Source organism: Montipora foliosa, chromosome 2 (assembly GCF_036669935.1).
Source record: "Montipora foliosa isolate CH-2021 chromosome 2, ASM3666993v2, whole genome shotgun sequence".
Classification (NCBI taxonomy): Eukaryota; Metazoa; Cnidaria; class Anthozoa; order Scleractinia; family Acroporidae; genus Montipora; species Montipora foliosa.
Window position 1 is genome coordinate 23,943,311 of NC_090870.1, and position 22,715 is coordinate 23,966,025.

Genomic DNA, 22,715 nt, shown 5'->3' on the forward strand with positions numbered 1-22,715 from the left:
TTTCATTTAACTTTATTGGGATATTCAGAGTGGTCTGCCTGTGACTTAACGTAAGAAGGCTGCAACAGCTTAGTTTGCTCAATTCGATTTACCTGTATAAGGCTTTCCGCTATTAAAGCTGACTCTCTCGCCAAGATGCTAAAAAAGAAAGTAGAGACAACTTTAGTCATCAGGATGTATCTGCCTGCTTCCAAAGGATTCTTCAAGCAGATCACTGAGTGTAGTATTGCGTCAAGAAACAGAGCACAAACATGTTGAATAATTACCAATATTTCAGAACGAATTATTCAAACTAACAAGGTACCGACATTCAATGACACCGTCCGTTTCGAAAATACGTCTCCAAATGTGGTAAATATAGTGCAGAGTATATGTACAGCATGTTACCTAGTATCCGACTTGTACCAGTATCCCACCAGTTAAAAAATAATTTCAATTTTTGCAACGGAAAACTAATTATACCGAAAAGAAACCGAACATTTATGCTTTAAGATGCAACTTTTGGCGGGCTTAAAGCTTTAGGATCATTTGCAGAGGGCGCCGTTCTTTTGAGGTGAGTGAAATTTTCATGACTAATATTTACGCTTTTCACTGCGCAGTGCTGAAGACCGCTGTTGTTGTAGATCATGATGTATTTGAAGAAACCTTTCGATATTTTGCAGTGAGTACTCTCAAAGAATTCAAGAAGTTAGAACAATTTCCAATTCTTCCTGAAATGTACTGTTTCTAGAATAACGGAGACCAGAATCATCAACTATTTTTTACTAAGCGTGCCCAGAATACGACCAGTTATTCATTCACTGTGCAAAAATCATTGTATAAAGGTGGGCAGATACGAAGGGTCATGTTTCAGGGATATGTTGCGGCGACATCTCCCCTTGTGTGGACTGATACTTTTATAATTGTGCGATATTGTCCCCGCGGCGAGTCCCCACGTCTGCGTAACCGTAACCCTAAGTCTTTGTTCAAGTGTAACCCAAACAAGGTCATACAGTAAACTAGAAGATGGAGTCGTATAATCAGGGTTAGGGACTATGCGAGCAGCCCTATTTTGTAACTTTTGTAATCTTCTGGATTGACATTTACCAACGCAACCCTATAAAGAGCTACAGTAGTCGAAATATGGTATAACAAGAGCGTTATACATGTTAATTAGGGTATTCCGCGATTCTAGAGCCTTAGCTCGCATCAAAACAGCCAGGCTATGTGACACTTTTATAAAAATTTGTTCAATAAGGGAATGCCACGTTAGAATATCATATATTTCTATCCCTAGATATCTGTGAGTTTTTCCGCTGGCAACCAATTTTTGCGGTTTTCTTTTCAAGCAGCAAAACTATTTTCAACTTCTATTACTTGTTTTGGTAAAAAAAAACCCCTCAATCATCAATAACGGGTAGAAAAAAATGTGGCATCCTGGAGGCCTTCGAAAATGGTGTCCCTTCGGATGGTCCGATAGAGCAAGTTTAATGTGACCTTTTGAATGACTGCTTTGACTTCTTTTCTTGTGCCTCAGAAACTGGAAAATTATGGACTTAACCTTTTATCGTTTCGTTTTGTTTGTAGCAAGCTCCGATTGCTTTTTCTCAATGCAAATCAAAATAAACTATGATCTCTTTTTTAACCCCAATAACCCCAATGGATTAAAAGTCTTTTTTTTTATATATTAACGCGAGTAAATTTTTGCGGCTTTTAATTTTGGTGGTATTTTTTTCCCTGCTGGAACTTATTTTTGAGGATCAAGTACCATCCGCAAAATCCGCAAAAATTAAACCCCGCAAAGTTAAAGTGCTACACGGTAAAAATGAAATATATCATCCGTTTACAAACATTGCTTTTGTTATTCACATTTTCTAACCACAGGAACAAAAGAACCTTTGTTTTTTCAGCCAATGAGGCTCTGGTTGGCACATTAATGACAATAGGTGACGTCAACGATATCTTCCCTATGGGATACCCATCTATTTTTATGTTTGGTAGATGGTTTAACTGTGCGATCTCGTATTGATTCGCAGTACTGTTTTTTTATGGAATATTTAGTTTTTTTAACATTTACACTAAGCTTGTATGCTTGAAGCCAGGATTGAATTTTACCTAGATCGTTGTTTAGCTTTGATTGGAGATCACTAGGATCACCAGAAGTAAGGGTGGGTCAAGTGTCATTAGCATATAGTCTAGGTGTTGAGACTAGACCACATAAAAGAAGATCGTTTAAAAGGGGCCCAAAATAGATCCTTGAGGGACACCACACAGCATGGAGCAATAATCGGACAGAGCACCATTTACATAAGTTCTCATCTTGCGACCAGACAGATGGGGTTGCAACCATTTTAAAGTTAGGGAGTCAACCCCATAGAGTTAAAGCTTTTGAAGAAGAACTTCGTGAACCAGTGTCGAATGCTTTCTTAAGATCAAGGAAGAGTACGCCATTTAATCATCCATTATCCATATTAGAATGCAAGTCATTGGTTATGTTAATGTGGAATGGCAGGGTCGAAAACCAGACTGAGTATCTGCAAGTAAGTCCTGCTGCATTAAAAACCCAAAAAAATGGTTAAAGACGACTCTTTCAATAAGCCTTCTCACAATTGGTAAGACAGATATTGGCCTATAATTATTTGGATTAGTTTTGATATCACCCTTGTAAATAAATGGGAGAGACTTCAGCTACCTTCAAGTCATATGAAATACGCCCGTAGTTAAGGACATATTAATAAAGTAGGTCAGGAATGCCGAGACGATAGGTCCAGAGCTCCTTAAATACTCTAGCTGAAATCCCATCGAGACCGTTTGCCCTGTTTAGTGGTAGCGACTGGATCAGTTTAAGAATAATGTCATTAGATGTTTCAGGTAGGGGAAATCTATATATTACTAGTCGAGCATAGTCCGTGAACTTTGAATCTGTTCGTGGGATTTCATTCGCAAAGATTGGCAACACGCTTCAGAAATGCTCATTTAGTGCATCGCTGATTTCATTAGCGTATGTGTAAGTGATATCGCCAATTATTAGGCTACGAATTTTAGTAGGAATGAAACTCACCCAATCATCTTAGCTGCTGCAGCTTGTTGAACAAACACAGGAAGGGGGGCCTGGAGCTGAGGTGCATCGGGATCTGGAAAAGAGAAGACGAATGCCTTCAACCTCGTTCCCAGGGCCTCTCTTCTGCCCCTCTTGTGAAGCAAAAGATTTTTTGAGACTGAGGTCGGGTAACTTTTCAGGGGTAACAAATCTCTCTTCAAAAAAGCGTCTCGTAAAAGGACAATATTTTTCAAGGGGCTCACATTCGTAATTTGGGGAAAGCGCGACAAAATTGAGGAAAAGTTTGGGCTAGCAGAAAATTGACAAGCTTAAAGTGTTTATAAAAAGCAATCACATCAATTTGATAATCAATGTTAGGAACGCCATTCAGAGGCCAATTGAAACATGGTACCTGATAACATAATCTCCGTGCTGTCTTTAATGTCATCTTTTGTGGGTTTGAGTAGCGTAACCAAGCCGTGAAGTAGTGAGTGTTGGATATCATAGTTCATCAGATCTTTGATCAGTTCACACGCCTCATACTGCACTTCAAGGTGAAGAGATCTTAGAAGCAATAACACTGGCTCCACTATGGTAGGGTTAGCTGTTCCAACTATGGGCTGTTGATGAACAAGGCGTGAGTCTTACTTATAAAGTGAAGGTGCAAGCGATTTCTAAAAGCCTGACTTCTGTCTGCGTATGTTTTGTTATTTCCATGACTCAGAAGCAAATATAGATAAACAGCAAAAGTGAAGAAAAAGGTCTGAATGTGTTTTCGTGGTTTAAAAAACTCATCCAGCCTGGCCAACCACTGTCAGAGATGGAAGATTTTTTTTTCCGTTTATTTACATATGAACAGTAGACGGTGTTGAGAAAGATCTACTCGCCCTTAGTTGAAAATGTTTAAGGTTTACTAACTAAATTGCTCTAAGAGAAAATACAAGATAAAATCATACATTTCCTCGGAAATTGGAGAAGATAAAATAAAGGTACTATTTACAAAATTGCGTGGAATTGTATTTACAAATATATTCGAACTGGTAAAGGGAATTTGTAGGGAAAATAATAATTTAAACAGTTGACTCGTAGGAGTGGGATTTAATAGATTTTATTATGTCTAACGCCAGACGATTTTACTCGTCAATGGAGGGTGGTCCAGGAGTCAATAAGGGTTAATTAATATAATGAAGTATCTTTAGCAGTACAATATCAATTTGTGTGTCTAACAAGTAAGACCAGGCTCAAACATGCAGGACGTGAACGTGTCCAATGAGTTTTGATTAAAGAAAAACAAAGACTTTGTCTACAACCAATTTGCTTAATCTTCTAAGGAACATGTGTATATGTAAGAAGTCAAGAACGACTCGATCAAAGGGAAGAAGCTAACCAATTCCCCTATTTGCTTGAGACATGGCAAAGAAGACATAAAGGAATTGCAAACTTACCTGAACAATTCTCAGGGTCTGAGCAGCCATCTGCTGGGCTTTTGGAGAGACACACTTTAAAAGAGCAATAAGCGCTTTATACACTTGGACCTCATACTTTGGGTTACCCTGCCGATAAAAGCTTGTCATCAACATGTATGTTTCCCAAAAGCAATTGGAGCCATAACTATGCCCCAAATTAGTTGCAATTAATTGATATCTTTTTGTAGGTATCGTGGAGTTAGTATGTACCTTGGAAACAAGAGGCCCTTATTCTTTAGGTCTTGTTTCTTCTCCGTTTGCTTTTACAATAAACGATAACGGTTGGTCCAAACTGAACCGTGCCCTTTGATTAAGAACTTACAGTTCCTATCATCCTTTGACTAAAAAGAAAAGTTATTCCAATAAATCCTGAATTGATTAGCAGTCGTTCCTGTTTGCTTCTATTTGTTCTCATAAGTCGGTAACAAGAGAAGACGATTATACCGAATCATTCTGGTCCTTTCACACTGAATGGAAAATGCAGTGACCATTTTACAGCCTGAACGAAGTTCCGATTGTATAAAGAGCCTGCCAAAACTGTCAGGTTTATTTGTTCCAGAAACTACCTTGCCTTTCCCTGAAAACATTTCCGATGGCTTTGTGTGATTAGCTATCGAAACGTGTTCCGATGAGTAAAACAGACCAAGTTCACTGGGTCGAGTGAAAAAATATATTGACTTGCAATAATGATGACACTATGAAACCGTCCTTGTTTCGCAAATACCAAAATTTCCTCCGTCTCATTTTTTCGTTTCGTTTCGTTTCGCAAAATAGTCAAAATACCATGAGCCCACGGAGGGCAGCCAAGACCTTCTGGTTTTAGGCCTTTTCACCTGTTATTACCGCGAAACAAGATCCACTATTCACAGCTCGTTCCCATGTGGCTTGTTGGTCATCAATGGTGATTTTATCAGAAGTGCTCTTTTCCATCAGGATTAGGGCAAACACTCAGATGGATCACAGTGTACATTTATCATGTGCGCAAGGCGGTCTGCATGAAAACGTTTTCGTAGCGGAGCTCCGCGCGCCGAAGGAGCGCACGCGGAGCAGTCCATTGATAAGAAAATATGGTAACCATTTCATAGTTTGAATGGGCGGCGCTTTCACAAAGGCGCTGCCACTTTTTGAAGTGACACCAATTGGTTGGAAAACGGACTGATAGAAGTTTACTTGATTACAAGGCTTCAGAAAATTTTTCCTTTTTTTATTACCAAACTTTTCCGGTCATGATTGTCATATTAATTTTCAACGAGGAGAAAAAGCAAAATTTAAACTTGACTTTCAGTAAAAGTTTTTTACAGCTAAAAACAATTTACAAGGAATTTTATTACCTTAATCAAAATAACGCTTATTTTCAGGGGGGTCGAAATCTGCTGTGACACCGGTCGTTTACTTACGAGACCAATCGTCGTTAACCTACTTAGGGACGCGGCTCGTGGAGCCAGCCTGCCCTACAAGTCCTTCAAAGGGCACAGTTTTTGCATCGGTGCCGCTTCTCACGTGGCTGCCGCGAGCTTGCCAGATTCTGCAGATTGGTTAACGTTTTAACCGTTGGCAGCGTTGGTCATCGGATTGCTACCAGCTGTACATCCGTACACCTACGGTAATGTTTCACTTTCCGCTGCACTGCGTATGGCCAGCGTTTCCCAATAACCGTCTCTCTCTCGCAACTTAGTTTTTTTTCGCTTGGGGGATACATGCTCTGCACGTATCGGTGGCGGTTAAGTCTCGCAGCGACTTCCCCAAGCTTTGTTTTTATGTCAATGGTACATCATATATGCTCTTTATCTGCCTCTATTCATCAGGATTCATGTCCGATCCAGCACGGAGTCAGGTACGAGCGCTGAAGAGATAAGGAGGTTAGAGCTAGTTTTTACTACCTACGCTCTTTCCATTTTAGCACGATGCTGGCCGGAGGTTGCTCGTAGTGAGGTGGAGAGCTAGGCTTTTTAATATATTGCCAAAAATGGCTTTTACCCGCTTACAACCTGTCCGATCTCGTGTGGTCTGCAAGACTTTTGTCACGCTAGGAAGTCGTCTGTCACGCTGAAAGCGGAACGGTGTTCCCCCTTTATGCGCCGATCAAATCGAAACTTTAACATCCCCCCCCCCGGGCAAACCACGGGCATTTGACTATCCTCTGTACCCGGGGAGTGGGGAATTTGACCTTTTCCAGCGTGGGGTGGGAAAATTGAACCGGAAGTATTAGGTTTCAAATTAATTTTTTTTCGGGCGCCGAAGTCGCTAACATCTATAAAACACGTGTTTGGACGACATGGAAGAGTTTAAAGAAGAGATGTAGCATTTGTGAGCGATTGGCTTACTAAACAGGTCTTCAAAAGGTCTTTATTAAAGACGGCAGGAGCCGACTATGGTTGTTCTTTAGTGGGGTATGACAAACAAATCCGATGATAGGGTAGGGCATTTGAACACCATTTTGGCCCGTGGGGGCGCGAATTTGAACGATCCAATCTTCAAAAGTTCAAATGCCCGGGAAAGGGTAGGGGGGGGGGGGGAATTGTTGAAGTTTCGAGTTGATCGGCGCATTACGCCGTCTCTGATAATTGGCTGTAATTGCAGTACAGTGTAGTCCTTATTGCAGTGTGACATTACTCAATTCTGAATGAAAATACCATATTCTCCTAACTATTGTGCTCTGTAGATTCCCAAGAAGGTTAAATTCTGAGACCTTTCAAAACATCACCATCACCTACTGTTTTCAACAGTATAGATTCCAAATTGAACAGGATTGTGCAATGTCCTATACTAAATTAATGATACATGTACCATTCTTATTTCTTTAAAAATTGTGTGCAATAATAGGAAGCCATAACTCACACTTGAAAGCTGTTGAAGCAAATTTCTTGCACAATCTTGAGTTTCTTCAGAATTTGACTTTGCTAAGCATTCTGCTACAGCTCTGATACCTATCAAACAACAAAACTTTCTAGAAGAACTACATACACGCGGCGCAAGAATAAAGAAAATTGAGGGTGTTGACCAAAAGATCAGGGCCGTTTCCTGAAAGGTGTAATACGGTAACTCTATTCCAGAGATAAATGTGGCTGGAATAAGGCACATTTATCCCTGGAATGGAGTTATTACACCTTCCAGGAACCCGGCCCAAATCCAAAGGCGGAGACTGACAACAGTTTTTAATGAATGCATAGTATGAAAAATTACTCATAAATACTTTCAAAACTTAACAAAAATACAAAGCATTCTTCTCCCATTCATTTTGGTGCCCTTGGAGGCTGTCGTAGCATGACGTGATTTCGTTTGTCCAAGTATTTTTTATGAAAAATAACCTTTCTATTTGCGCTTAAAATGAAGATTATTTTAGAATGACGAATTTAATTAATAATATTATTGTATTTTATGACACACGCATAGAAAAAAACTAGAGCCCCTAACAGGAGTACACCTTATGACCTAATCTGTCGGGTAACAAAAGCTCCATCACAGAGGCAGAGGACACACGTATTGCAAGTCTTACACCCACCAAAACTTTCACAAATCAATTCTTTGTATCTTCGTCCTGAATTTGAAACACACAGCAGCAGCTTTAATGCTTGAGCTTTGTCTTCCTGCATAAACAGTCATTAAGTGAGGAATAAGATTTTCTCTTACAGACAAACAAGATAATGAGTCAAATATGGTTGCTTTAAGGTGGCATTTCTGAGTTGACTAATCGACATTGGTTTCAAAGTGAGTCCATTATTGCAATTCGTTTGTGATAGTAATTAGTTCTACTTTTTATGTGAATGGAAACTGATTTTCGTAACAAAGACTTTACAATAAAGACTTGCTTTTTAAAGTAGTTGAAGTGAATTCAAAAGTGGTCAATTAATCCTCAGGTCCTCAACAGCAAATTACAAGCATTATAAACATAAGGATGCTTGTGCGCTAATGTGAGGACAGTCACAATGTATGCTTGAGCATAACACAAGCTTCAGACATTCTAAATTGTTCAATAATTATTTGCTCATTTCAAGTGGGGACATGTTAGCCAATCATGAGGTGGAGGTTCGATACTGGGTTGACAATACACAGATTACTTTGCATCCCCGATTTCAAAGAACTATCCCAATGCAAAGCAGCTTGATATGTCATTCCTCTTCCTTGCGTGGTCATAGATCAAATTACAACTAGGTTTTTAACTTTTTGAGAGCCTCTAAAACATTGATGTTGAAACAAAAGAATCATCAAGGGTAAAGGGATTTTTTAGCTAAAAAATCAAAGCTGGAAAAGAAATTACTTGTACACTGAGTCATAAATTCTAAACTGTCGGCAAAAGAGAAATCCTAATTCCTTAGATCCAAATCTCGATTATGACACACATTAAGCAATGAAATGAAAATATGATTTAATTTCTATGAAAATCCAACTGTTTCAAATATTAATAGCATTGCCAAACATTGCCTTTGTCCACTTGCAGCAAGCCACCAATAAAAAATAGCTCCTTGGCATTAAGTTGCAGTTCACTTTTTGCAATCAACATGCACCTAGCGTGGAAGTTATAAGCTGAATAAACACATTAATTTTTTACCTCTTTGGCTTGTTTAAGACCAAGTATTTCGAGCACAGTTAAAACACCACCCACTTCTAAAAACTCTGCTAGAAATTTATGACTGCAAAGAAAAAAATCCCATAAGAATTTATTAATTGAAAATAATTTTGTTGGCTCAATATTATTTGACTTTAATTAGTGAAAGAACTCTTACCCACTTGATGACCCAACAAATATTGTAATGGCTTGTAGCTGTAACTGGACGCATGTCCCAAGCATATACCTTTATTGGGTCAAGAAATCTTTCATTATCATGTTAGACAAGACAAGATAAGGCAAGGCAAGAGGCCGACCTCAGTCGAAGTTAAGTAGTCAGATCCTAATAATAATAATAATTATATTGAAATACTACTACTACTACTACTGCTAATTAATATAATAATAATAATAATATAATAATTAGATGTTGGTTTCTAATAGATTTAACAATAAAATTGATGATTATTATAAAACTTTTACTCGACGTTTCGACGCTCTCAAGCGTCATTTTCAAGAGTTGAAAAGTAACTGTTACTTGGCAGTTTGAATAAATAATGTTAGCAAAACCTCGTGGGAGTCATGGTAAGACAATAGAACACTAGAAACGTTTGTACGATTGTACATTTTCTCGTGGGAGTTATGCTAAGACAATAGAGCACTAGAAATGTTTTGCCTTCAGGGAGTTCGATTGTACATTTAAGGAAGGTTTTAGTTCCTTTATGAAAAGCATTTCATAAACAAGACAATCGAACTTCGTTTTATTATAATAATAATAATAATAATAATAATAATAATAATAACAACCTGCGAGAAGATGGTATTCATGACAAACTCTGCAGACATAAACACTGCTTAGCCTTGGCTCCTGACCTGAGGCTTAGAAACTATTAAAAGCATCTTTAGGAGGATTAGGTGGTCCCGATCACTGCAGAGGCATGCATAGCTCCTAACAGATCTGGAATCCCAAAATCTTTCAAAAAACCTTCCAAACGACCAGACACCACACCCAAACAACCAACCACCAATGGCAATCTTTGTCGACACCTGATGCATCTTCCTGATTTCCTTTGCCAGTGGATAGCAGTTGGTGATCTCATCCTTTTTTAGTCACCATGCTCCTGCATGCCACAAGGCACCGATAATAATAATAATAATAATAATAATAATAATAATAATAATAATAATGCGTGTTGAGTGACAGGCAAGGTCCGGCAGTGAAAGAACCAAGGGAAGAATGCTACTCTTTGTCAAGGACCCGACCTTAGGCAATGGTGCCAGCGACCTCTTGCTGGATGAACAGAAGGGTGCAAAGTAGCAGTCCCGAGGCACACACGATCTCCTATTCATTGACAAAATGGTCATGTGAAATGCTCGAGCAGGAAATAAAAACTTGTTCACGGCCTGGACGACATGCTGCCCCACTCATGGATAAAGACTGCCTGGATTTGTTCGAAATTGCTCCAAACATTATAAAAGAGACTGCTCACTAACTGTATGGAAGCTTGGAAGACTGACCTGTACTTTTGTACTACCTGTACCTTTGGATCAACACAAATTGGGGAAGTAAATATCAACAGGGGCATCTTTCAGGGAGATGCTCTATCCCCTTTGCTATTTGTTGTCACCCTGATCCCGCTGACTAGGATACTACAGAAGACCAAGTACGCATACAATCTGAATGGTGTAAACATGAATCACCTTCTATACATGGATGACCTGAAGTTATATGCAAGGTCAGAGAAAGGGCTAGAGTCCTTGGTTGATACCGTGTGTATCTTCAGCGCAGATATAGGGATGGATTTTGGTGTTACCAAATGTGCCAAGCTTGCAATCAGAAAGGGCAAAGTCATAGCCACAGAAGGAATCAAGTTGCCAGATGGCAGAGAGATCAAGAACCTAGAAAAGGGAGACAGCTACAAGTATCTTGGTGAGCTGGAATTGGATGAGGTACAGTGTAAAGATATGAAGATGAAATTAACCAAAGAATACTTCTGGAGCGCAAGGAAACTGCTGCGGTTCAAGATTGACGGAGGAAATATAATCTGTGGTATAAATACATGGACTGTGTCTGTGCTATGTTACTCTGCGAGCTTCGTTAACTGGACCAGAGACGAGCTAAGAGTACTAGACAGAAAAACCAGGAAGTACCTTACCATGTATGGGGCACTGCACACCAGAGACAGTGTAGCAAGAATCTATCTTGCCTAATCTCGATAGAGGACTGTGTGGACCAAGCTGTAATTGGTCTCTCCAGTTACATTGCTCAAAGCAATGAGGTGCTGCTCATAGCAGCAAGGGGAAACCTCCACAGCCCCCAGGAAACAAGCAAAGAGTTCAGGAAAAGAAAAGCAGAGGAAAGGATATGTGAAACGGCTACAAAGGCAATTCTTAAGAGATATGGAAGGAGTAGCAAGTGAAAATAGCTGGGAATAACCCGAGAAGTGTCACCTGAAGAAAAGCACAGAGGGACTAATTATAAATACCTAGAGGATATCCATGTTGGGCTTCAGATCCACACAATGCAGAAGACCGTGCTGTTGGGCTCAGCCCGGATCCTGAGACAAGTTTTGGATTGCTGAGGCTGCTTGTTGCAGCTTGTGCCAGAACTTCCAGCATGATATTGCTGTGATTTGGGACACATAATAATGATAATATCAGCAGCATCATATATATTATAATAACCAGGGCAGTCATTAGGGGCTGTAACCTGTGACAACTGTTACGACTGAGCCCAGTCAATGTTACGGGTGATGATTGCTGCAGAATGAATATTCATGGCGCAAAACAAATTGAAATTTATTTAAAAACATTTACCTTCTAAAGAAAATATAATTGTTGCCTTGTGTTGTCTCTGTTCCTGATTCTAAAACATGTTTTTGGTAAAAATCAAAAGATTTTCCGTAAAAAAAAAACCCCTTTGGAGACAACCCCCGATCTATCGTTGTTGGATTCCAATGCCATTTTCAGCAACAAAATCATTATCAATTTAAAAGAGAGTGAATGCACCATAATTGATATTAATGGGATTCTGCTGGCCATATCTCACGGTTCTGTGATGCATGATTAGTAAATATCTTTATTCATTGTAAAGTTTATCTTTTTGCCCTGTTTGGAAGGTATTTTCTGAAATTCATCAGAGTGCAGGAAAAATGCATTTCTAAGGGTCTAATTTTAAGAGTTTTCTGGGGGAGCATGAACCCAGTACACATTGTCTGCTCACAAGTAAGGAACATAAGCCTTGGTGTGAGGGTCTGACTGCTTTGTGATTGTTCCTAGGAAAATAATAGTAACTATGACAAGCAACTCAGAAACTTACTGTGGAGAAAACAACCCCATATTTTGAAATGATTTGTGAGCAAAAATTCATAAATTTGCAGTTAAGAAAGCAAAGTTGGAGTTGAAAGAAATCCTGCCTCAGAAACAGGACATGACCCGTGCATGATCCTTCAGTTGGAATGCACACCTCTCTACTACCACTGACCCAATAAGTCTTTGAGGAGCAGGTTAATTAATTGCAAGTTTGTTTTATATATCCCATAATAATGATGATGATGCTTATCAGGGCTGTCATTAAGTTTTGAAGCAGGTGTAACACTCAAGATTTCACCTGTAACATGTAAATGCATGGTCAAAGGCCATGTAAAGGAAGGCCCAAAGGGCCTGAGCCCCTAGGGGGGTCTGGGGGCTTTAACATCCTACATAGGTTATGGGTTGTTTTCACGTTACATCATCGCCGCCATGTTGGTAGACGAAAACAAAAGATCTCTCATTTGCTACTTTTGTTCGTCCACCAGCAATTGTACATTACATCATTGTTATCTGTATCTCTAGAGACTGGTTGCAAACTACGTATAAAAGCTTTTGAGACAGCACCTTTGGGTTATCAATCTTTCCAGAGAATACTAGAAAGTCCTACCTTTTAAAAACCTTGTATTGGACATAAGAACTCCTGTTTGGGTTTTTACCATTACGTTAATGCTCTTAATGGACTACAGTTCTTTGCTCATTACCCAGGCCTTTGAATAAAAGCGAGGCTGGAGTTTACCTTGTTTTGATACAAACCTCACTTCTCTTCTTATGTAACTCATGTTGTTGTAATGCTAACGAGTTTCTATTTATATAAGAAAAGCAGTGAGGTTTGTATCAAAACATGGTCAACTCCATCCTTTCACTTATACAGAAAACTGAGACAACTGTATATTGGCCTTATACCTCTTAAGTAAAAACCTATTCAAAAGGATACGTGAGTCGTAACCAAGCAGTGAGCCTTGTTAGAAACAAACTAGCTGCATGAGCAAATTCAAGCTCCAATTCTGGCCCAGTTTTACCCTGATTTGAAGCGATAAAATCCTGAAGAATCTTTGCTCGAACATTTTTCGACCCGTGGTCCCATTGCTGTAGTAACTTAGTCACAGCCGTCTGGTCGGATTTCATGATAGAGTTTGGAGACGCGTGCAATGATATCAGTCACGGACAGAAGTAGATCGTCTCTTATTTTTCATCCCGAGTGAAAGAGGCTTCCTTGTCATAAGCCAGTCTCAAATGGTTAAACTACGAATTAGAATGAAAGTATCAACTGATACAGAAACCTATTTTCCTACGGATGCTTCAATGCACCGTCCGCCATTTCTGTTGACAAGGGCAACGAAATGCTCTACTGATGACCAATTTGATTTGCGGCTCAAAGGTGGCTAGAAAATCACGAGCCTCGTTCGACTCCACAGGACGTCCAGGCTCGTGCTGCAATGTATCTCTTCAATTTTCTTTACCAATAAACGTCCATCACGAAGCGATTTATGCCGATGTTATCTTGCCTTTCAACTCTAACTTAACTTTAATCAAGGCAATTGCCACCAGCGCTTATTAATGCTAATCCGGCAATTGAGCGGCCAGCATTCGCTCAATTTACATGGTATGGCATTACAATTACATTTACATGGTATGAATTAATGATAATTAAAATTACATGGTATGAAATTGCAGATTACATAGTATGAGAATAAACGAAGTAATTAAATTAATATGTTAAAGTAGTGGCCACTCTTTGGATAAATTCTAAATAAGATACCGATCTAACAACATCAGCTGATAACGCGTTCCATACAGGGATTGATCTTACACAGAAAGAGTGTTTGTAAGCGTCGACTGAAGAGGATGGGAGCCTGACCTCCAAGTCATGACTCGCCCTTGTACGTTTACAGTCATACGCAGAGGTCGTAGGGAAGGGAGATGTTAACTTGACCTCTATGTATTTTATAAAACATGCTGAGATCGCATATCCTGAGCCTTGACTCGCTGATATACCCCGTGGGGGACGTATTAAGGTTTGTAGACATTTATTAGTAAATTCATGAGATATCTATAAACATGACCTCGGTCAGGAACTTCACCGGGATGACCTTCAAACTAGACGCTTGAAGTAAATCGACTCCATGATGTTTCGAGTGCATCAGGGTTTATGCCCTGAATACCTGAATGACATGTTTATTCAGTGCTGACTAACAACTAGTTACGGCCTCGGGAGTGCAAGCAATAATAACTACTTTATCCCTCACCCCTCTTCCTTGCACTACTTCAGAGCTGCGTTACGTCAGAATGATTTTATGTCATATCTTCTTCTTTATGTAGTCAGCTGGTGTTAGGTTATTTCAGTAGTTTTCTTTTGTATTTTAAAAAGCAGCTTTGCTGAATGTATTTTTACCGTGATTATTATTATTATTATTGACATGTCTTTTTGCCACAGAAACTGAGCCTGGGATGCCTGCGCTTCCTCTTCCTCCCGAGGGAGGAAGAGAGAGGACCCTGGGAACGAGGTTGTCCCTATTTACCAGACACCAATGCTTTGTTATGTACGTTCAAGTGGTTGTTATAAAAGTTAGTGTGAGGTTTATAGCATATTTATTAGATTGCAAAACAGCTGCATTTGAGAGTTGGTCGAATTTGTCTCATCAAGCGAAAGGTCTGGAAAAGAGTGAGCGCGCGAGGTGCGCGAGATTCGCGTCTTACAGAAACGAGAAGTCTATCTCCAGCGTTCTGATCTCGGTTCTACCGTATCACCTTATATGAAAACTGATTGTACCTGTCGTTTTGTGAAATTGACAACAACTTCTGGTCGTTTTGTAAAATTGAGACCGTTACAAGTTAAATGAAGTTGATTAAAACAGTTATTCCATTCGCACGTGTTTGATATGAGAGTGGCTATGGCCAACTCACCGCGCGATCTCGTATCCAGTGAGGGCTAGTAGAACAATATTATCGTTAAATAAGCGGACTGGATCGAAAATTGGTTACAAAATATTTTCTCTACGACCATAATTCCTATAACATTTACATGTACTTTTTCAAAATATGATCCATTGCGGTTGACAGAGATTATTTCAGAATTGACTTGTCTGTTTGTCCTACTTTGAATAGCTTGTGATTCGTGATATATGTCCATTGAAAGTTGTTCACTCATAAAAAAAGACAACATTTTAAGAAAATAATTTGCATTTCCTTTTTTATTTGCTTTATTTATTAAAGAAAAAAAGCCTGAACCCAGAGACCGCTATGTTCATATTCAGTGTTGTTAAAATTTGTTCATATTCAGTGTTGCCTATCGACAACAACTAAGTGCTGAAGCAAGCTAATTAACCACAGAAGGGAACATGTGTTTTGGCGATCTAAAACTAAAAAAATGGTAAAGGTAATGGTGATGAATTTATATAGCGCATTTTCTATTGACATATTCAAATGCGCTTTACAAGCAAGGGATCTATGTAACCAGTTAAGGCCCATATCACTTACCAATATCATTATGAGGATTTGAACGGATTGTCTGCAAGCAAGAGTTATCTTCTGCACTGAAGTAAAAAATTAAATCTGACCAGTTTGCTTACAAAGAAGGACAAAATACCACCATGGCCCTTATTAAATGTCAACATCACTGGCTAAACTGGCTTGACAAAGGCACCGACTTTGTCAAGGTTCTTTCTTTTGACTTCTGTCAGTAAAGCGTTTGATTCGGTCTTACATAAAATAGTGTGTGATAAGCTTAAGTTTTATGATTTTAATCCTTACATCACCAATTGGATAATAAGCTTCCTTATAAGTGACCGAAAGCAAAGGGTAGTCGTTGACGGAGTAACCACAAAATATGTTGATATTAATGGAGAGGTACCACAAGGAACTGTCTTAGGTCTTGTTCTATTCTCTATAATGGTAAACGGTATCACAGCTGCAAATCCAAACAGTAATCTTCTTGTGAAGTACGCTGAGGATATTACCCTTAGTGTCCCTGTTATATCTGGCGCAGTTGATCAATCGCAAGCAGAGGTTAATAACATCCAACGCTGGGCTACAGAGAATCAAATCAAGTGAAGCTATGATCTTCGCAGTTATGAACGCAATTTTTACAATTGAGGGAAAATTCAGGACTTCCACGGCGTTTGAACCCGTGACCTCGCGATTCCGGTGCGACGCTCTAACCAACTTAGCTATGAAGTCCTGAATTTTTCAGGCTTCTCTACGCAATTGTAAAAATTGCGTTCATAACTGCAAAGATCATAGCTTCACTTGATTTCATATCCGCAGTTCATATATGATTCATTTCATATACCATTTCATCAGAGAATCAAATGACGTTAAATCTTAACAAGACCTGAGAGATGAATCTTAGAGGGAAGACCAAAAAGCCCCTCAAAGAACCTTTAGCAGATATCAAAAGAAAGAACGAACTTAAACTATTGGGGGTGACATTTAATGAGCATCCATGTAACTGGGATACCCACTTTGATCAAATGATAACTAAGGCTACCTCTATATTCATCACAAGTGTTAACTTTACTATTTGATAGCCTTGTTATGTCTCTGTTTATGTATGCCATTGAGGTCTGGGTCTGTGCCTATGACGGGAAATACCTTTCCAAGATAGATAAGTTCATTAAGCGCGCAGTCCAATATGGTTATACAAATAAGCGACCATCTATTGCGGAACTAATAAGAATTAAGGAGCAAGGTTACAGCCCAAAATCATTGCCTAAACGATCTGCTTCACCCAAAGAAAACACGCGCACTTCGGGAGAGAGATCATAACTTTATTTTACCACAAGTCGGATCTGAACGCTTTAAGCGCTGCTTCATAAACAGGTGCCTTTTTGGCTTTGTGTAGCTATTGAATTTGCTAGTATTGAGTGTTTTAAATGTAGTATAGTATTGCATAGTATAGTTTGGTCTTATTAGTATTAATTGATTCTCATTAGTATTGAATTGTACACTTCTCACGACTGCCTGAGAGTATATTTCAATAATGGGTGAGATTGGACATTAGCATATACAAGCGCCACTGGCAGCCATTATCAGTCCATTAGCGATCTCACCCAGCACATGAATGAATGAAATGAGGCCTGACCACAACACCGGGAGCTCCATGCCCTAAAAAAGTTGTGTCATCGCACGCGCGGTGATGCCCATAAACAACTAACAGTCCATTTCTGGTGAGGCAATCTTCTCCCAGTCACCATTGTCTTTTCGTGTAAGCGCAACACATGCATCTTCAGGGTCTTCCTCAGAAGTCATAAGTTGTTTTTTGACCTTTGGAATCCGGACTGAGTACCTTTCGCAACAGTAACAGGACACGGCGCCTAGAACAAAAAAACCACTTTTTACTTTTTGTTTTTCCCTTCTCATTCAACGGCCCTTGTTCTCGTTTCCTGACCACTTACAATCCTCGACTTCTCCTTTCTTCGATCAAAACTCGCAGCCCCACAAAGAATCAAGCTCTGCTCCTCTAACAAGGGGCTATCTCTTGATACGCAAGCTCAGAAAATTATTCTTTCTTACGCTGGTTACCTTTATAAAATTGGTCAAAACTCGATTGATAAAACTAAATTTTTGTGTATCACATCAAGCCGCCTACTCAGTGTGCAACTTGCAGCAATACATGCACAATCGGCCAGTTTATTTTCTAGTCTTTGCCTGGGCTGTTGAGAACCAGATCTTCAATGAAATGACTGTGTATAGAGCGCCTTCACATGACGTCACGGCGGCCATGTTGGTGTTCCAAAACAAAGAAATAGGGGCCATGATGGTGTACCAAACTAATCCTCCGGGAAGGGTTATGTTTTTACAAACGTTGGCCGTGTAGCACTTTATATTTCAACAGACTTAACTGATTAGAGTGTAATGAGAAATGCTAGTTTTGTACCCCATACGAACCATGTGAGCGTTAGCCCTACAAATGGAAATGGGCCCACACAAGGACAGAGAAAAACTCTGACCAGGGTGGGAATTGAACCCACGACCTTCGGGTTACATAACCGCTGCTCTACCGACTGAGCTACAAGGTTAGACAGGAGCAGGCCGTGATCTAACCCAAAGGTCGCTCGTTCAATTCCCACCCTGGTCAGAGCTTTTCTCAAAATGACGCTCTTTTAACCCTGCGTGTTGTCTTCAAGTTTTTGAAGTATTGAAAATTAGCTTTATTGCCAATCATGTATTTTATTTGTAATGCGTTTTCCTATTTTTGTTTGGGAAGTCTTTACATTGGACATGCGTTTGGTCGCCATTAAATATAGCGCAGACCGTAAGGTTAATAAATAAATAGAGAAATAAATAAACGAAATAAAAGTCTAAAAAAAAGTCGAATTTACACTTACAGACAATCACGAATCCCAGTAAGAAAATACCGACTACTTGCCACACCAAAAGCCCCCACATTGGCTGATCAGGAATTGTCGAGTCCTCGGAAGCTTTGCGAAAAGCAGAATATGCGTCCAGTGATTCCTCGAAGTTAACGGTGTCCATCTTAGATTTGATCTCACGAAAAGAGACGTTGAATTTTTTTTCCATTCCAGTCATTCCTGTTAACCAAAAAATTATCTTAGGCTAAGAAAATGAAAACACGGTTGCATGGTTTGCAGCCGTCGGATTATAATTTGTGTGCATAAAATGCGTAACACAAAAATATAAAAATAAGTCATACAACTAAACTAAATATGTAAGAAATGTGTGTGTATACAATTGCTTGAAACCGCCATCTAAGTGGAAAACGGGACCCAAACTACAGAGAGATAAGTGTTGTTAAGGTGCCTCAAGAAAGGCTCAGAACGTAACAGTTTACTTTTAGTCCCACAGCTGCATCCGTACCGGCAACCGGCATTGATAGCGTCAGTAGAACTTTTCTGTCAGTTTTGATCTTCGTTAAGTTCTCACAGGAACTGAGAACTACACAAGGAGCTTTTTCATATTTCTCTGGATCTGGTTGTGCACAGCAAAACTCCTGTCCATACGATAATCCATAATATACTGGATAAAGCGAGTACTATTTAAGTAACCATCTTAAAATCACGAATCGTACGAGAAGGACGATTGTTTATTCGGAATGAAAAATTGTGAAAAAAGGACGAGAATGTGCGTGTCCATAATTGTCTATATTTTTTTGTTGAGAACTGTTTACAGTTTTAATTTCAGCTATTTTCATTAAATACAATTTGATGACAAACAATTGAAAAAGAAGAAACTTAGTTAGTGCATGCATGCTTTCCTAAGATGAAGAGTGGTCACGAAAACAGTTCAAAGGAACCGGTTTTAATTGGTTTCAACCGAAGTAAGTAGAAAATATTAATATCTCATGTTATAAGTTTTGAACTCTTTTCACTTCGGGATTAACCGAATGAGTTCATCCACGTGTGAAAAGCGACAATTTGTGGAGAATCAAAGCTACAATCGTGGCCAAATTAAGTTGGGACACCATGTACGGCACTAATATTCAGACTTCTAGGTCCAATCCTTCCTCCCCAATGTCGAATTCGCCTATTTAGAGGAGTCATTTCGCAAAACCAGCATTGGGGGAGAGCAGAGTACATCACTTGTGTCCCAAATGATGTGACAATGATTGTGGTTGATTTAGATTGATCTCGATTCGAACATTTTATTTACAAGCCCAGCTAAGGTTTTAGTCCGGACTTAACTGATTAGAGTGTACTCTAAGTGCTAAGTATCTACCCCATATGAACCATGTGAGCGTTAGCCCTACTGATGGAAATGGGCCCACACAAGGACAGAAATCACCGCTGCTCTACCGACTGAGCTACAAGGTCAGACGGGAGCCCGCCGTGAGATCTGACGATGTTAAAGTCACGGCAATGAACATGCACAAGTACAAGGAAGGATTACGTTTTTGCAAACGTTGGCCGTGTAGCACTTTTATTTGAACAGACTTAACTTGACCTAAGCAACTTCGCGATGTATTATAGGCATCTGGCCCCCAAAGAACTGAGATTCAAGAGCGTGATTTATAATGTTTGGTTTTTTCAATATCAAGCTTAATCTTGATAGCCGCAAACGTCATCGGTAAAGCAGGTGTACTTTACAAGTTCGAGAATCTTAAAAATGAAAAGTCTTCATTTTTTATATACATATATAGATGTTTTTCTTACTATGGGTTATCGTTACTGTCGAAAGTTAAAATATAATTAAAACACCGTCACAAACTTTACATCTTGAAATTCCACTGCACCGATACATCTCTATAACAGAGTGCAAAAAAGCATATGTAGTTGAAATGACATATACACAACAATTTTCGAACCCGTACAAAAAATAAAATATGATTTTGTAGGAATCTGTTTTAAAAAGCGTATCAGCTAGAAACCGCCGCTAAAGCTAAAGCCGCGGGAAATTGAATGAGTTGAATTTCTCGCGATTTTTATTCTGCGATTGTTTCAGCTGTCGCATCGCCAGTTCAAGGGTGGCTACACTTGCGATTTTCATCGCAACGCGACGCGACAAAACTTGAAAAAATCGCATCCCCAGCGCGAGCAAAAAATCGTTCGTTGTTACCTGATGAATGATGAAATGTAGCTGACGGTGTTAGTTGCGGTTTGGAAATTTTTCTAAAGTCAAATGAGATTGTCTGAAGATGATATTATAGTTTCATCAGTCCAAAATATGTAAGATTAAAATTGACACTAGCAGGTGTCATAAGCGAGACAATGGCCTCAGGAAAATATCGTCTTTCCGATTAACATTTAAATAACTACCCCATCTTCGTGACTAATTATTAGCGTTGTATTGATAAAGGCTGAAGCAAAACAAAAGGGATTCCAGGGGCCTTTTTGAGCCTGTGATGGACCAATGGTCTCCTAATAAGGACATCCTATACGATTATATTGTGTACCAAGACTCATTTTCTCTGTTTCGTCATTTTTCACCTTGTGTGCGCAAAAGTTATGAAAAATTACAAAACGTCCCATGAACGTACGACAGAGCTTTAGAGTATAGTCTATCGTATACCTGCCAACTCTCACGCCTTAGGCGTGAGTCTCACTTTGCGTAGTTTTGTATGGAGCCGCCATGTTGGTGCAACCTCCGTTGTGCACCAAGTTTTACTTGTAACAATTTTAACACTTGTTTCTATGAAGGATGCATGTCATCTTGTCTGTAAGTGTTAGATATGGAATAAGGCATTGGTTTGTGGAATGAAGCTGTTGTTGGCTTTGTTAGGAGAGGGTCTCAATGGGGTTAACCGTTAGCCGTGACACGTCAAGAAAAGTTAACCGTTAGGCGTGAAAATGACAAAAAAATACTAATAACCGTTAGCCGTGAAAAAAATTAAAAGCATTTAGCGTGATTTTTTGTACTTTTATAAGTGGAATAGGAATTGTTTTGAAGTATTTAGAGACTTCAGAGCACTCGACACCGTTTTACCTCCTTTGCTCTTCTCGTGGACATTCCATCTCGCTAAGTTTCTCTGACAAGACAAAGCAAGTCCCAAATAACCCCCAGCAACAGAAGATGAGGTAAGAGAACGGACCCCCATGCCCATCAAAGTGTTTAAAAATCTGTTTGGTTTCGCCAAGCTATTTAAAATTTCATTACGTGATTACAACTGGCCAATCAGGTGCCTCTCTAAAAATAGCTGCGTAGCTAAGATTAAATTTTTTAAAAAAAACTATCATTGGTCCGTGTATAGGGGATCCGTTCTCTTACCTCATCCTCTCTTGTCCCCAGTTGGAGGTCAGTTGTCACTTGACACCCTGGTAGATGGAGGTAGCTGAAGGTATATTATAACGTAAATGAACGTGAATGAAGGTCGGATGAAGGTAAAACAAGATAGATGAAGGTAAATTAACGCGGATGAAGGTAGATGTAGGATATGGTGGTAAATGAACGTGAATAAAGGTAAATGAAGATAATTGAACGCGGATGAAGGAAGATGTGGGAAGCTGAACGTAAATGAACGCGAATAAGGGTATATTAAGGTAAACGAATGTTAATGAAGGTAAGCTAAGGTATATGAACGAGAATGAAGGTATATGAAGGTAAGTGACGGTAGTTAAAGGTAAATGAACGTGAATAAAGGCAGATGAAGGTAAATGAAGGTAAATGAAGGTAGATGAATGTGAATGAAGATATATTAAGGTGAATGAAAGTAAATGATTGCGATTGAAGGTAGACTAAGCTAGATGAATGTGAATAAAGGTAAATGACGATAAATGAACGCGGATGAAAAGAAATGTGGGTAGCAGAGGGTAAATCAACGTGAATGCTGAGGTATATTATGGTAAATGAATGTTAATGAAGGTAAATGAACGTGAATAAAGGCAGATGAAGGTAAATGAAGGCAGATAAAGGCCGATGAAGGAAGATGAAGGTAGATGAAGGTAAATGAAGTTAGATGAAGGTCACGAGAAGAAGGTAG

At 39.3% G+C, this 22,715-nt stretch overlaps 2 protein-coding genes across 2 annotated transcripts in view; both read right to left on the minus strand.

Annotated features, from left to right (window-relative positions):
- The window catches only part of LOC137992713 (armadillo-like helical domain containing protein 1), a 19,557-nt gene extending 5,844 nt beyond the window's left edge, over nucleotides 1-13,713 (minus strand). Inside the window, exons 1-9 of the mRNA XM_068838196.1 lie at nucleotides 13,278-13,713; nucleotides 9,210-9,278; nucleotides 9,035-9,116; nucleotides 7,988-8,072; nucleotides 7,324-7,412; nucleotides 4,465-4,572; nucleotides 3,432-3,639; nucleotides 3,041-3,113; nucleotides 93-138 (exon numbers count right to left, since the gene is read on the minus strand). Coding sequence (XP_068694297.1) covers nucleotides 93-138; nucleotides 3,041-3,113; nucleotides 3,432-3,639; nucleotides 4,465-4,572; nucleotides 7,324-7,412; nucleotides 7,988-8,072; nucleotides 9,035-9,116; nucleotides 9,210-9,278; nucleotides 13,278-13,468 — 951 coding nt within the window. The 5' untranslated portion in view covers nucleotides 13,469-13,713. The remainder of the gene's footprint in view (nucleotides 1-92; nucleotides 139-3,040; nucleotides 3,114-3,431; nucleotides 3,640-4,464; nucleotides 4,573-7,323; nucleotides 7,413-7,987; nucleotides 8,073-9,034; nucleotides 9,117-9,209; nucleotides 9,279-13,277) is intronic.
- Nucleotides 13,714-17,102: 3,389 nt separating this feature from the next.
- Nucleotides 17,103-21,817, minus strand: LOC137990589 (uncharacterized). The gene is made up of 3 exons (XM_068835724.1): nucleotides 21,722-21,817; nucleotides 18,670-18,873; nucleotides 17,103-17,655 (listed from the first exon to the last, which is right to left on the minus strand). Exons 2-3 carry the CDS (start codon nucleotides 18,869-18,871, stop codon nucleotides 17,492-17,494), a joined length of 366 nt encoding a protein of 121 aa, XP_068691825.1. The 5' UTR covers nucleotides 18,872-18,873; nucleotides 21,722-21,817; the 3' UTR covers nucleotides 17,103-17,491.
- Between the last annotated feature and the right edge of the window lie 898 nt (nucleotides 21,818-22,715).